General features: G+C 33.6%; 1 protein-coding gene across 1 annotated transcript; it reads right to left on the reverse strand.

Annotated features, from left to right (window-relative positions):
• LOC104702195 (protein TIC 20-II, chloroplastic-like) lies at window positions 12,959-13,890 on the reverse strand. Its single transcript, XM_010418025.2, has one exon. It carries the CDS (start codon window positions 13,795-13,797, stop codon window positions 13,180-13,182), a length of 618 nt encoding a protein of 205 aa, XP_010416327.1. The 5' UTR covers window positions 13,798-13,890; the 3' UTR covers window positions 12,959-13,179.

The raw sequence follows: 16,277 nt of genomic DNA on the forward strand, positions 1-16,277 counted from the left end.
ACGAAGAAATTATGTGAAGCTGTTGTACTTAACCTTCAAGATGTTCATCCCATTTTTGTACTCATTGTAGGTTTTCTTAGTCCCAAGCTGTTTATTTAGAGGTGGTAATATTCTTGTTTCCACCGTCATTTTGTTGAACTTGCAATTAGCATTACAAAAACCTTGATTGACTCCATCCACTATCAGACGCAATAACAACTTGTGTTTAGGTTCAGACCATTCTTTATCTTGACCTTTAGCTTACACATCTTCTGTATCTCCCAATGTAGCTTGGAAACTAAAGCCATACAAAAGAAACAAAAAAAAATATGTAATGCAAACATTAACCACAAACGTTAAAAAGCAGAACAATTCGACATATGAATTTTTTAAAAATATCCCAACAAACAATCTCTAAAACCAAACAATCCTACCAGAAACCATATGTTCATTACATAAGTTTTAAGAACAACAGATGGTACTTTCTAATAGCAGGTAAACAATAAACTAACAATATCTAAGACAAACATCATCTAAACGCATGAAAGTGACACAAACACTGAAACAGAACATGGAGATTAACAAAAATAAATCAAGAGAAATACTCACTTTGACAAGAGAGAAATATAGCATTTACCCTAATATCAATAGTATTTGTGTAAGCTGCGACAAGAGTGTATATACCCAACAACTAACCCTAATAAAATAAAATAAATCAAGAAGTGAAGCCCATAATGTTAACACACAAGAAAACAGCCCAAATAGTGGCTCAAAAAAAATATAACTCCATACACAATGCTTGGTATTGTTTTTCCCCTCAAGGAACCAAAAGATATACACATTAGAAAGCTAAGGAATCGAAAATCTAATCAAGTGAAAGTTAAGAGTAAAGCTAAGCAATCAAAATCCAATTTTGAGATTGAGCAATTTCAGAATTTTGTTTATGAATGATTCAAAGACGACTCTTAGATCAATGAAAAGTTCAAGACACGTCTTCTGGGATTTTTGTTAGTGAGAGAAATGACTTTAACAATAAGGATGTGGAAAAGTGACTTTTTTTTTCCTTTCTGTGATTTTTTTTTAAAACCAATCCTTCAAAAACACACTTCCGAATATGAGATTTTTTTAATAGGATTTCTTTTACAAAAATGTATCCAAAGTCGCTCACAATTACTGCTATGTTATTCTAAAAAAAAAATTGGTTTTGAATAACAGTGGATTTGTTATGATTTTTGCAGATTATTAATTGAATAAAAAGTGGATTGTAAATGATTTTGAATGATTTTTAACAAATTTTATATTCAATAACAGTGGATTTGAGAAGTGATTTTAAAATCACTAGTTGAATAACAGGGGAATTTTAAAAAAAATCACAAATCCTCTAAAATTCTATTTTGAATACACTCCCCTGAACTTTACTTTGTTCAATATAGGATTATAATTTTTAAGTGTGCGACAGAAACAAAGAGATTTAAGTAAGTTGATGAATAATGGTTAAGAGTGGTTGTTAAAACATCTATTTATATAGTACTAAAAATTGTGTTTCCTCAAAATAAAAATAAAAACTAAACGTTGTGATTGTTCGTAACGAAACGATAAGACTTTTTGGGCTGTTACACTGTTCTATAAATTTAAATCAAATTAATTCAAAACCAAGTGTTCACTAATATTAATAAATCTCACATTTGACTAGTATGACCAGTATATAAGCTTACTTTTATATCTCATGAAATTTAATAGGTTTGTATCACCATTGTAGCAATTCTTAACATAGATTATATCGAATTAATAACTTTAAGTTTTCATGTGTGGTCAATAAATCTATAAACATCTATACTAATATAATAGCCACTCTCCAACTTATTTATTATTAAACATCATAAATTACGTGTATCTCTCTTAAAGTTTTTATATTTTTTGTTTAACTCACCATTTTAATTAAGCATCAATTGACAACTGTTTTGGTTTCAATATTTATCTATAGCATTCTTTTAGACTTTCAAACATTGTACGGTTGTGAATACTTTAAAATTTGTTAACATTTTGATAAATAATTATGTTTAAATTAGTATATCATATTAAAAAATAATTGTTAAAATGTCTTGTTATATTAAATGTTAACAAATTAATACATTACTAACTGTATTCCTAAATATTATAAATACTTCTTTATAAACAATATTACAAACTCTATTTTTTGCCTCTTTTTTTTTTTTTTTATATATCTTCAAACCTTCAACTAATGTATACTCTAGATAGTGCGACATACAACTGCCCATGCCTAAAAACAGGTTTCAGAAGATATAAGTCAATTCTACTTAAACTTTATCCTTGATTCTTATTAATCGTCATTGCAGAACAAGATCTAATTGGGAATTGTTTCTTCCGTAAAGTAACTTGCATTTTACCATTTGTTTTACAAAGAACAATCCTTGGAAGAACTATTACATGTCCTACGTTATGATCAGTAATAATTTTTTCCTCAATAATATGAATACCCAGACGTGTAATAATCAAACATGTACCATTGCAAAGTCCTTTAACTTGATACAGAAGTGGTTAAGGGAGACTGATTTGCAGTTTGGTTGTTTGTTAGAGACTCGAGTGCAAGAGAAAAATGCTCAACGTATAGGAGGGAAGGTGTTTAGGGACTGGTCAATGTTGACGAATTATGAATTTAATAGTCGAGGTCGTATGTGGGTTGTCTGGAAGAATAATGTGCATGTGACTCCTTTCTACAAGAGTGAACAGCTGATCACTTGTTCGGTCAAGTTGGAGGATCAACAGGAAGAGTTCTTCTGTTCGTTTGTATATGCATTGAATATTGTGGAGCAATGTAAGGTTTTATGGCAAGAGTTGAAGGATCATGCGTACTCTCCGATTATAAACACCAAACTGTGGGTGCTTATGGGGCATTTCAATGAGACTTTAGATATTTCTGAACATTCGCGGGTGGAGTATCATCCATTGGTTACTCGTGGTATGAGGGATTTTCAGTCTGTTGTGGGGTATTGTTCACTTACTGATATTGCGTCGAATGGTCCGTTGTTCACTTGGTGGAACAAACAGGATCATGATCCAATACTGAAAAAGCTGGACAGGGCATTGGTGAATGATGTTTGGCTCCAAAGGTTCCCGCGTGCTTATTCGGTGTTTGAGGCAGGGGGTTGCTCAGACCATTTGCGTAGTCTTTTGTTATTGCAGAGTGCAGAACCGGTTAGAAAGCGTCGTCCCTTTAAGTGTGCCAATGTTCTTACTACAATGGAGGATTTTAAGCCTATGGTTGACACCTACTGGAGGACAACACCCTCTCTGTATTTATCTACATCGACTCTGTTTCGATTTCATAAAAAACTGAAGGGGCTGAAACCATTGGTTCGTAGGATGGCAAAGGATCGACTTAGTAACTTGGAGAAAAGAACTCAAACCGCTTTTGAGGAGTTATGTGCAAAGCAAACGCAGAACATGACTTATCCTACTATTTTATCTATGGAGGAGGAGAATGAAGCTTTTCTTCGTTGGGATCATGTGGCCTCTTTAGAAGAAAGGTTTCTCAAGCAGAGGTCGAAACTGCATTGGTTGCAGGTTGGAGATAAGAATAACAAAGCTTTTCACCGTGCTGCTACCACTAGGAAAGCGGTAAATACTATAAATGAGGTTAACTGTCTGAATGGCACTGTCGCTAAGGGTGAGGATATTAAGATGGAGGCTGAGAGATATTTTAAAGAGTTTTTACAATTTTTACCACCTGACTTTGAAGGGGCAAATGTTACAATGCTTCAAGATTTGTTGTCGTTTTGATGTTCATCAGTTGACCAAGCGCGCCTTGTTGCGCCTGTGACTGCTGAGGAGATCAAGTATGTTTTCTTTGCTATGTCGAATGATATGTCTCCTGGTCCTGATGGCTTTACTTCGGAGTTCTATAAGGCGACATGGGATATTCTTGGCCCAGAGTTTACTCTTGCAGTTCAATCGTTCTTTGTCAAAGGATTTCTGCCCAAAGGTATAAACTCTACCATCTTACCACTTATCCCGAAGAAATTGGATGCTATGGAGATGAATGATTATAGGCCAATTTCTTGTTGCAATGTTCTATATAAGATCATTTCAAAAATTCTTGCTAATAGGTTGAAGGTGGTGTTGCCAAGTTTTATTGCCGGGAATCAATCAGCCTTTGTAAAGGACAGGCTGTTGATTGAAAATGTTTTGCTTGCTACAAAATTGGTCAAAAACTATCATAAGGAGGAAATCTCGGAGCGTTGTGCGATTAAGATTGACATATCGAAAGCTTTTGACTCGGTCCAATGGCCCTTCCTCTTGAATGTCCTCTCGGCACTGCAGTTTCCAGCAGAGTTCATCCATTGGATTCGATTGTGTGTTACAACTGCTTCTTTCTCTGTCCAAGTGAACGGAGAGCTTGCGGGATACTTTCCTAGCTCTAGGGGGTTGCGGCAAGACTGTTCTTTGTCACCCTATTTGTTCGTTATCTGCATAGATGTTCTGTCTAAGCTCCTTGACAACGCTGCTGGTGCAGATCAGTTTGGTTTTCATCCGCGGTGTAAAGCTCTCAATTTGACCCATCTAAGTTTTGCAGATGACTTGATGGTCCTATCTGATGGTAAACCACGTTCCATTGAGGGTATTGTCTCTGTTTTTGATAAGTTTGCCAAGCTCTCAGGCCTCAAAATAAGTATGGAGAAGTCTATGATGTATCTGGCTGGTGTTGCGGATCAGGCACGTCAACAAATATCACAACAGTTTGATTTTGTGGTTGGGGAGCTCCCTGTTCGATATTTAGGTCTGCCTTTGGTGACCAAATGCTTTACTTCCGCTGACTACACCCCTTTGCTTGAGCAGATAAGAAAGTGTATTGGTTCTTGGACCTCACGCAATCTTTCTTTTGCAGGTTGTTACAATCTCGTCACCTCTGTTCTATGGAGCATCTGCAATTTTTGGATCAGTGCATTTAGGCTTCCCCGACTGGCATCAGCTCTTGACGTTTTTATCAGACTCACGCCTTGATCGCCTTGGCAGTTTTTTTAACACATTACACATTCCAACTTACGGTGTACACTCTTTCGAGAGAACGCAACGACCGACGACATGGTAAACCTGCTAACCCATCAGGCCAATTGGTCAAATGGATTGATCGACAGGTGAGGGATCAGATTCTGTCCATTCAGCGAACGGGGGATAGAAGCTTCGACAATGGCCTTGAGGCTTGGTTCCAAACAAAAATTTGATCTTAGTCTTTCTTTAGTTATGTAATCTCTTCTGCTCAACTATTCAAACACTAGATGCACTTGTTGTAACCAAGCTATTTTTTCTTTGAATATAATTTAACATTACATTCAAAAAAATAAGTCCACTAGCTTGACAAATGTTATGTATAAGCATCACATGTGAATTTACTTTCAAAGATAACTTATGTTGGGGAAAGTTTGAAAAATTCATCGAATTTAAAAACTCAATAGAATATTCAAAACTAAAGTCATCTCCCTCATATTCATTACTATTGATCAAATCTACACTTAAATACACTTGTGATTTACCAGGGACCAATTTTAACATTTCCATGTTAATTCGCCAAGTGTATCATTTCGTGGGCTTAGTATTGCTCTATCTCTCAAATAATCTACGTTAGTATAATTCTCTTGAAAAGATGTATAAACATGGCTTGCTAACGATGTTATTGGGTCGCTCTCTGATTTCAACAATAAGCTATCATCAACATAAATATGATCTTCACGTGAATACTTGTACGTCTCGTTGATGATCTTACTTGCAGTACCATCACCAACCTTCAAATCCAATTAGAAAATTCAACTTCGGAAGCTCTTACCCTCATATTTTGTGAAAGTAAAAAATATGAAAAAGAAGGCCATATATAAGACTGATTTATTGACGCAAGTATGCTATCTTGTCGACTATTCTGAGCAATAACTGGTAATGTTTGCCTAAATTCGCCCCCTAATAAAATGGTTTTGCATCTGAATGGTTTTAAATGTGACTGATCATCAATAGTAGACATAATATCTTTTAAGGATCTATCAAGAGCTTCAAAGGCATATCTATGTGTCATTGGAGCTTCGTCCTAAATAATCAAACTTGTTTTTATCAAAAAAAAAGCTAACCTAGTTCCCGCTTTTATATCACAAACATAATCATCCATCAAGTTTAAAGGAATTTTAAATTGTGAATGTGCAGTTCTACCACCAGGAAGAAGTAATGCTGCAATTCTAGAAGATGCTACAAGAATTATAATTTCATTTTCAGAGCGTAACTTGTTAATTAACGTCCTGTAAACAAAAGTTTTTCCTGTACCTCCACAACCGTACAAAAAACAACTTTCCTTCCTTTTGTTTAACTAAAGAAAAAACAGCATCATACAATTCCTTTTGCTCTGTAGTTAACAAACGAAATTGTGTCTCAAACTCTTCTTTTAAACTTTCAATATTGAAATTTTGTTCTTCACTTAGTAATGAGTTTTAAAGCCGTGCAACCGTACTCTTATCAGGATTTGGCAAATCATGATAGTTTATGAGAGATTTATCATAGCGGTATAGTAACAATTCAATCTCAATAATAGCATATTTTTTTCAAATCCTCATCTGTCAAGTCATACTCCTTATAATTAAGAATTTATTCTTTTCTTGATATGTTATATCCTCACTTAAATCTTTCCAGAATTTATTCCACAATGAACTATCAACATTGTGAATAGTTCATGTAACTTATGAGGAGTCGATGATAACACAGCTTCTTTCATTGTTTCATGCCATTCCACATCATCTTCAAGAAAGCTACGAGCAACACATGATTCCTTAAATGTTTTATATTTCTTCCCTCTAAATGTTAACATACAATCAAAACTGGTTGGCCCTGTTAAGTGATTTAGTAACGGTTGTAGATAATATAATTCACCAAAAAAGAGTGTATAGTATATAAACGTCCAATTGATCAACATATTTTCCGTCTTTTCCACATATGAATTGATTTATTCCAAACATAATAAGTTGGAAAATGAACATATGTTAAGGTTCTTACAATTCATCATTCTGGTTTGTCTCTAACCACGCCTCAAACATACTTCGTTGGTACTCAGAATAATATGCCACATTATTCAAATTAGATAAATCTTTAAATAGGACAGGTTTTTGACCAGGAAGATGTATGCTTAACCTTTGCACCGAAGGATTCTGATGATGAATCTCAAACTTAATAATTCTCCACATTGATTCTCAAGAGGCTACATATCTACAATCAAGAAAATTTTCAACCTTATTGACCGTATCTATCTTATCCAGATTAAGATTACTTGTATTAGTCAATTTTTTTTTCTAAAACTATTGTAGCTTTATTGACTCCTTTCGTAATGTATTTGAATAAATATTTTACTGCAGTTGTTTTATTGCAAAACTCCACATTATATGGGCCTGGAATCGCTTCAATAATTCTAAATTATGAGGAACAACAAACTGATTATCTAATTTTATATATCCATTTATAACAAAGCTAGACTCTATTTTTCTTCACCTATATATTATGTAATTGTTCTCATCGATACATGATGAGTGACAAAAAGCTTGAGGATATTTTTTTTGTGCAAACACCATTTTCCATACATGAGTTGTTTGGGTTTTTAATTCCACACGGTCCATGCATCATATTTTGTGTCATTGATTCATAACCTTCTAGATCTATTAATTTATTAGGCAATTCAGCAGAAACAAATTGATCAATATCTTGTGAAAATCCAATATCACGTCCACCTTTAAGCTATACAAGAATATGTGCATGAGGAAGTCCACGTTTCTGAAATTCAATTGTATAGACAACTGCAAATTTTTTTTTTAAAGAGCATTAAGCAGATAAGTAGAAAGTATTATGCTAATAAATTTGTTTATTATATAGCTACATACCTCCATTGACAGGTCCAAAAAAGTTTTTATTTTTGATTATATTAATTAGTTCGTCTAGCTTTAAATAAAAAACTCGTGATTCAACATCTGGTCGATCATTAGCTGAATCATCACCAGAAATTTTTAAATATTCATTTATCTCTATCTATTTGGGATTAACAGTCATAGTGATAAACAAATTTGGGTTTCCAAAACAACGACAAAAGCCATTGCATCTTGATATTTTTCAGCCATATACCTTGGACTTCCCGTAACTGAAGAAGGCAATACTATTATTTTCCCAAGTGTATGTGGGTCATGATCACCTCTTGTTACAGCATCTTTTATATTGTTATAAATATCAGCTCTAATTTTTTCTGGTTAAGATTTATATATGTAAGAAGACTGGCTTCGATAGATGAAAAGGCATCAACAACAAACTGATGAAATAATCTTCCACTCATTATAATGGTATTTCCCTCCAAAGTCCTCTGTTGTATACGATACATATAATATTCAGTCATCGAAATATACCCTTTCTCATCATCTGAAGTGGAATTAGTGTGATATGTTATCCCTTCGTAAAATCCAATTTCTCCATAAGGAAATAACAAAGGATATTGCAAAGCCATGTATAGAGGATGAGAAGCCAAAATTCAATGCAAATTTCTTGTTTTATGTTGTAATAAAACATCATGTTCACCAACGTCTGAGAAACCACTCACAACTAAACCCGCTATTTCATTAGCTGATGGTAATTCATATTGATGTTTCCTCTTATCATATCTTACCATATGAATTTTCAGTTCCTCATCATTCCCGCTTTCATAAAGATCTCTAGATTTTCTAATGTTTTGGCTAGAATATTATTTTCATCAAATTTGTTTATTAGAGCTAACAAAATTTGCTCATCTACTATTTCTTTTCCACCTGAAAATATAGATAACCTATTTTCAACTCATTAGCGGTGTCAAATATATACATTTTTAAAAATTTAGGTTGTTGCCCATCCACTAGTAGAAGTGACCCAATACTATGATAATTTTCACCATGCACTTTAAAACAAAAAGGGACTGCTGAATTTAAAATTGAATAATCAATAGTAGCACCCATAGAACACATAGAGAACATAGAATTATATACTCTAATATGTCTTCGGAAAGATGGATCGGACAAAAGGTTTTTAATGGATGCGGAGGCTCTTGAATGATAGGCAATTTGAAACGCCCTTGTTTACAGCATATTGTAATTAAAGGTCTTTTTGTTTGACGATCCTTTGCAATACTTTCCTTATTAATTGATTTCGTTTGGTTTTTTTTGATGATATTGGTTGTTTACCTACATTTAATTAAACCAATTTGTTTATTAATTACTTACATTACGTTTTTAAAAAATTGTATATACAAATTAGAAAGTCATCAAAGAGCAAATAAGTTACCTTTAGAAGATATTTTCTTTCTAACTTGACTTGTCATTTGGTCCTGCTTACGCTTTCTCGAATTTGATATTGTGTTGTCATAAGTATGTCTGGCTTTTTCTTCGGCACTCTCTATTTCGATGCTCATTTGGAATGCTTGTATATATTATCAAAATGTTTGATACCCAGAAAGTAAAAGAATTGAAATTTCAACTAAAATTTCTAATACACTTTATTTACAAAATAATGGAAATTAACATGGATCATTTATATCCAATGGACATCTTTCATAGCAAAATAATAAAAAAAAATACTACATTTATACCATGTTTGTTAAAAAAAATATAAATAGGTTAAATAAGACAATAATATAACAGATATAAAATTATACCATGTTTGTTAAAAAATTTGGCTTATTCGTATCTCTAGCATCATTACATGTCATCATGCCTGATTAGTTAAAAATTAAAATATTAACCGGACTTGTTTAAATACTCTAACAAAAAACGTCCTGCAATATAACAATGCAAGATAAAATAAAATAAACTTTGTACGCCCAAAGGTTTACATCTTTATAGATCATTAATGTTATACTCTTTCTGAACTATATGACCACACATATAATAATAATCCTATAAAGATATTTTATTTCTATGAAGCGTCGTCATCATTCCTTCTTCTCGTAAAGCACCTTTTCATAAATCATGTGTTTACGATTCTATAAATAGCACTTTAGATAACGTTTAACAATATCAAACTTCTTCAGGTTATTTATAATAATAATCTAACAGAGAAGAAATTAACTTTATTCGTAATTAACCGAATGAAAACAAACAAATTCATAAGTAGACACTAACAGGTTCATTCGTAAGTTTTTGTCATTGGTTCAATGAGTTTCATAAATCTATATATATATATATATATATATTACAATGCAATGCAAATACAAACATACCTTGCATTGAAAATTGATGCAGGTTAATAGTAGAACAACGCCTTGAATTAAAAATTGATGCAGGTTAATTAAAAGAACACTCCAATAAAACAATTCTTTGATTTTATTTCTTAACTTGTAATTTTTAAAAATACTCAGAAAACAATAAATCCGAAACTTGTTTTGATAGTCCATAAAAGTTTATATATAATAAACAAAGAGATGTAAAATATAAAGATGTAAAACATGGAGGTGTGAAACAAAAAGTTGCAAAAATTAATAAGTGTGATTTTTGAAAGATGGGGATACAACGAATAAACACGAATTTGGATTAAAAAAAACTCGCAACTGTTAGGATCATTAATAATTTTAAACCATTAGATGGGATAATGGAAGTAATCTCATCCGTTGGATTAAAGTTGACAAGAATAAAGAGGTGTAAAATATAAAGGTGTAAAACATAGAGGTGTAAAACAAAAAGGTGCAAAAATTAATAGGTGAGACTTTTTTAAGATGAGGGTACAACGAAAAAACACGATTATTTGGAGGAAAAAAGACTTGCAAGTTGCAACTGTTGGGATCATTAATAATTTAAAACCGTTATATAAGATAATAGAAGTAATCTTATCTGTTGGATTAAAATTAACACCAAAAAATGGGTTTGCTATTATGTATAGATTTTGGTTTATCGGAGGTCTTTCATTGTGACCATATATGGCTCAATGTAGCTATGTAATGGCTAAATGATGGTTGACATTATGTAAAAGTTTTATAAGTCGTAGATGGATTTTTTCTTTTTTAATAAACAACACATACCATTTCATACATCAGACCAAGAATCTTGGAATCCTGTTACAACAACAAAATGTCTCCTAAAACAAGTCACACCTACAACAAAAAGATTACACCAAGAGCACATTACGTTTGGAAATTTCCAAAAAAAGTAGCTAAAACAGAGACATTTGGAGGCATTACATGTTGTGTTCTTTGGAATTTCTTGCATTTCTTTCGAAGGAAAGTAAAAATCTAGAAATTGGAAGTAACATTTTTGGAAGGAAAGTTAAGATCTTTGGAATAGGGAAACCAAAACTCGGGACAGTGAAAATCAAGAGCTAGATTTGGAGTTGGAATTGTCACTTTGATCATTACTTTTGTAATAGTCTGGTCTTAGTAAAACTAATCATTTCAATTTGTGGTGGTATCAGATTTCTTTATAGGGTAGGAATCGTCGCAGTAGAAAATGCATGGAAATTGTTTGTACATATTTTGGGGGAATAAAAAGGTAGATTTATAGAAATTATGCTTCTTATGCGCATCTTAATGATTCAATCCCATTCATGTGTTCTATAAATTAGTACTTCCAGACTACGTTCCCGTAAATTAATCATTTAAGTAGAATCAAACATATCAAAGTTTAAGCTTTGTCTAAACATAATATGTTTCTATCATAACTTACGTGATTTGCTTATATCATCCAAATAGGAAAACATACACTATTTGTCAACCTCGATCACATCGCAAATTTCAAAATTTTATATTATTATTCTAGACTCTAGAGAAAATGTCATTAGCTAGTAAGGAAAAAAAAAGAATAAATAACAATCAAGCAGTAGTAGCTGGAACATCATCAACACTATCATCAACACTATCAACAGGTGAAGAGGTTTTCTTCTTGCAGCAACAAGTGTTGTTTGGTTTACAATATCCTCCAGCAGGAAACCCTAACTGATGGCAAAGTCCATTGCAGTCGGGTTTAACAAAAGATCCACATACTCCAGGACACATCCGATCGTATATTTCAGGTCTTGCCTCTGAACCTGCGAATATTTATTACATTCATAGCCATTAACATACACATTATCGAATTCTTGGTAAAGAATTTCTTAAAAGTTAAATATATGAACAAGAAAACTTATTTTGATAATTGTAAAAGATTTACCAGAGATCAAAAGGATGAGAACAAGAGAAATCATCATGAGCGTATTCTTGTTTGCCATTGTATGTATATAGCTGTTATAGAATATTAGACCATAGAACCTACTCTATATATAGAGAGATATGTGTGTGTATGTGGTATATAATAAGCTTTTATCTCGGATCCTCAAATTGATTTTGAACTTCAATTTTCGAAAATCAGCGGTATTTAATTGTGTAAACCATCTTGCAAATTACCGGAATGTAGAAGAGATTTTTGGAAGGTAATAAATATTTATTTCTTTATGCGGGCTGATTCTGTCTTTTGAACTTTCGAAAGTAACGGTTCTGATTTCTCTTAACATCCTTTGTTTCGTTATCTCTTGTGAATCTTCATTTTGTATTCTCTTACTCCAAATATTCTTCTATCCAAGAACGTTCGTAATTCACATGTCATTAGTGTAGTTCCAAAAGTCAAACAATCAGAATTTTCTTATCTTGAAATAGGAATTGTTTCTTGATTATAATTTTTGGCTTATCGTACGGTCGTTACATTGCAACCATAGATGGCTTTTTTTTTTTTGATCAAATGCAACCATATATGGAAACCAGAACTCGGGACGAGTGAAAATCATTTAAAGTTTGGGACTGTCACTTCGATCATTTGGAGTTTGGGACTGTCACTTTGATCATTACTTTGTAAGAAACACTCTCGTCTTTTATAAAATCAAAATCAGATTTCTTAGGGATTGTTTGATCGTCTCAGTTATGCATCACTGGAGACTCCCACACGAATGTGTCTATGCCAACAAATTTAATAATCTTGAGAGTTTTCATATCTCTTAGTCGATCTGAAGAAATTATGATTCAGTCTCATCATACATGTGTTCCAAATTACTCTCACAGGTCTTGCTTGCTTCTGAACCTAAGCTATCAAAATTATTACATTTTATATAGCCCAAAAAAAACAACTTACACCATCATCATAAGTAGTTTAACTAACAAACATATATTAGAGAAGCTGAGCAATAATTTCAGAGTTGTCTACCGGCGGCATCAGCGACAAAGGGAATGTAAGGTGTTTTACCGACTAGGCATGACAGGACTCCATAGACAAAACACATAGAGCTGAACACGAACACACCCGTGTGCCCCCACATCATAGCCTTCATTCCAAACCCGCCTCCTTGACCCGGATCAAGAATCCGGGTCAGGAGCACCGGAACAGCCAGCAGCACATCCAGCGTCACGGCCTGCATAGCGTTGAACCTCACGTACCTACTGAGACTCGTGTTCCTCACCACCCCCAGGTACAGCCCGAAGAAGGCCACGAAGCTCGCGTACGGCACGGATCTGTACAGGTTCAGGATTGGGAACACTGGCTCCATCAGCAGTCCGAGCCTAGGGTACTGCGCGAACAAGAATCTCCCGTACTGCAGCGAGTTGAAGAACGGCAGCGCGTACGACGCGATTGCTATCACGCGCTCCGTCGCCGGCGTTGGGTTGTATAAGGCGCGTGTCGTCACGGCTCTCTTCCTTGAGAGGCGGGGGATGGAGACGGTGCTCGATCTAGGGGAGGAGAAGCTGTGGAGTAGTGGTCTGCTGCCTCTGGGATTTAGGGTTTGATGGAGAGAGATACACATAGACGCCATTTCTCTTTTTTCTAGGGATTTGGCGATGGAGCTAGGATGAGTCTGGCCGGACACTGGAGATTTTGGATTTGGACAACAACAACAAGAGCAAAACTAATACTCAAACGCTGTCGTTTTGACTTCTGTTTGTTGCTTATTGGGCCGACCTATCTATTAACAAGTCCAGATGTTTTCCTTCTTGNTTTTTTTTTTTTTTTTTTTTTTTTTTTTTTTTTTTTTTTTTTTTGACAACTGCAGCAAATTTGCTTTGGAAGCGGTAGCACATTGTTATCAAAATAAAGTAATAAACATAGAAATACCCTAGTAAGTATACCATTATTCGATCGACAAAAAAAAAAAATAGTATACCATTCATTATTTAAAACTCAAACCTGCTAACAAACACAATGTGATAAAAACTCAATCCATAGGCTAAACAAAAATAAAATTGCCGGTACAGAAAACTACATGCTGGATTTCCATCCTTGTGATCTCTGATCTGGAATCTTACCTTCGTTCACATAAGACATCGAGAATTAGAGATGTAATTCTTTCAGATTGAGATATTACCGGCAAAACTATCTTTATATTCAATAGATAATTAGTATTTAATCGGAGGACGTCAAAAGGAGTAAGCTTCTTAAGACCATCATCATCGGTAGTAACGATGAGGGTTACTCAAAATAATGTTTTTTGATTATTTTCTTTAAATATTATTATATATTTAAATAAAAATTCTGTAAAAAAGAAATTGGTCAATCATAAATTGTTATATTTCAAAGAACCGATGCTTCAGATGTTCAGTAGAAAAACGTTTTTCTCTCTTTGATTTACTTTATCATTATTTTTCAATTTTTAAGTGAGAGTATCGTTAAGAGTAACAACTAAAATCATGCTCTTAAGAGCGACCTCTCCCTTTCAGTCGAAATCAAAGTTAATATTGTAAAAATTATTGGCTAAAGTTAGTATCAATATTTTAATTATCTTTTTTTAAAAATATTTTTAGTTAATATTGTTTTTAATAATTTAATAATGTTTCCATTTTTTTAATATAATATTAGAGTCCAGTAATTCGGGTAGAATGATGTCAGTTCTTCCATTTGATTGTATTCATTTGAAGATTCTTTCATGGATGATTAGATATGGTCCTCCCTTCCCTCTTTTAGTTATTCCTAGTAACGAAGAATTTCAAAAGCCAAAAGAAAATTTTATTAAAAAATTACAGAATGCTACTAGCGTATAAAAAGAATCTGGGTTCAAAAGAAATGAAGTCTGTTGGCGCCGCCGTCTCCCATCCTTTGCAACCATTCCATATCGGCGTTCCAGATCTAAAATTTTGGGAACTGGACCACTTATGGACTATGCATATATTAGATCATTTTCGAGTAATGGGCCTATTTTATCGAAAGCCCATATTTGTATCTATCCATTTGCGTTTTTTTTTTTGTAGATATTGGACGTGAACACAATCTGTTTTTCTCAATTGATGGGAGATTACTATTATTAATTTCCTCCTTGTTGGAGAGAACTTTCTTACTAATAATCTTCATAATGATTAAAGTTTATTATCAAATTAAAATTATGGTACAATTGTTGGTGGAAAATAACAGCTTATCGAATAAATCTTCAAAACTTATTTTTTCTCAGATAAATAGATGTAAAAGTCGTTCTGTAACTGTTTGTACTTACATTCCGGTTCCAAGGAATCGAGGCTATCCTAGCTTTCTCATGGGCCTATTTGGCACTCCCACACAGGCATATGGCAGTTTATTAGAGCTTCTCTTGACATGAGCTTAAGTTCGTATTGTCGAAGATCTTGTTACGTGGTGTGGCAAGGTGGTTTTATCTTGGACCCTTTTTCCGGCACTCAACTCTTGGGAACTCATTCTCAACCTATATGTTGCCTCTCTGTCCTAGTAATGGAAGACCTAGTATTGGCAATTGAAGCTTTGTGCAATATAACACTTTTTCCAAGTGTCCTTTCAGGTTCTTGGTCTTCAAGACTCTCGTCTTGTCCAGCGTGTGACCACCCTTTCCAGGGACTTTTGAAGCACGTACGGAATCCAAACACCACATTCATTCTTTTGCAACGTTTGCAGCAATGGTTATCAAGGTGGCTGACTATGTGGCAGTGGTCGGTCATCCTTCACCATGAGTGGCCTCATTTTGTGTGGCAACTCTTTACCTACAGGACTTGTTGTCCCCTTTGTTTATCTTGTCACTTTTATGGTTTCAAGTCAAGCTTTAAAGCTTGTTTGATATACGTCTTAAGATCATTATTTGTAGTTTATTTTGTCCTCCTGTGTAAGTTTATTGGTGTATTTAGCTCCTCTTCAAAAGACGCTTGTAAACCTTTAATCTAATATAGTGGAGTATTTGATAAAAAAAAAAAAATGAAGTCTGTTGGTTATTTGTCCTGGACTTCCGACAGTCTATACAAAGGGAAAAATAAAATAAAAAGATAAATATGACATTTTTCTAAGTTAATTTAACTTCACAAA

The sequence above is a fragment of the Camelina sativa genome, chromosome 1 (assembly GCF_000633955.1).
Source record: "Camelina sativa cultivar DH55 chromosome 1, Cs, whole genome shotgun sequence".
Classification (NCBI taxonomy): Eukaryota; Viridiplantae; Streptophyta; class Magnoliopsida; order Brassicales; family Brassicaceae; genus Camelina; species Camelina sativa.

Bases quoted from the DNA above. Each gene is read 5' to 3' on its own strand.
- LOC104702195 (XM_010418025.2), bottom strand. From the start codon at position 13,797: ATGGCGTCTATGTGTATCTCTCTCCATCAAACCCTAAATCCCAGAGGC.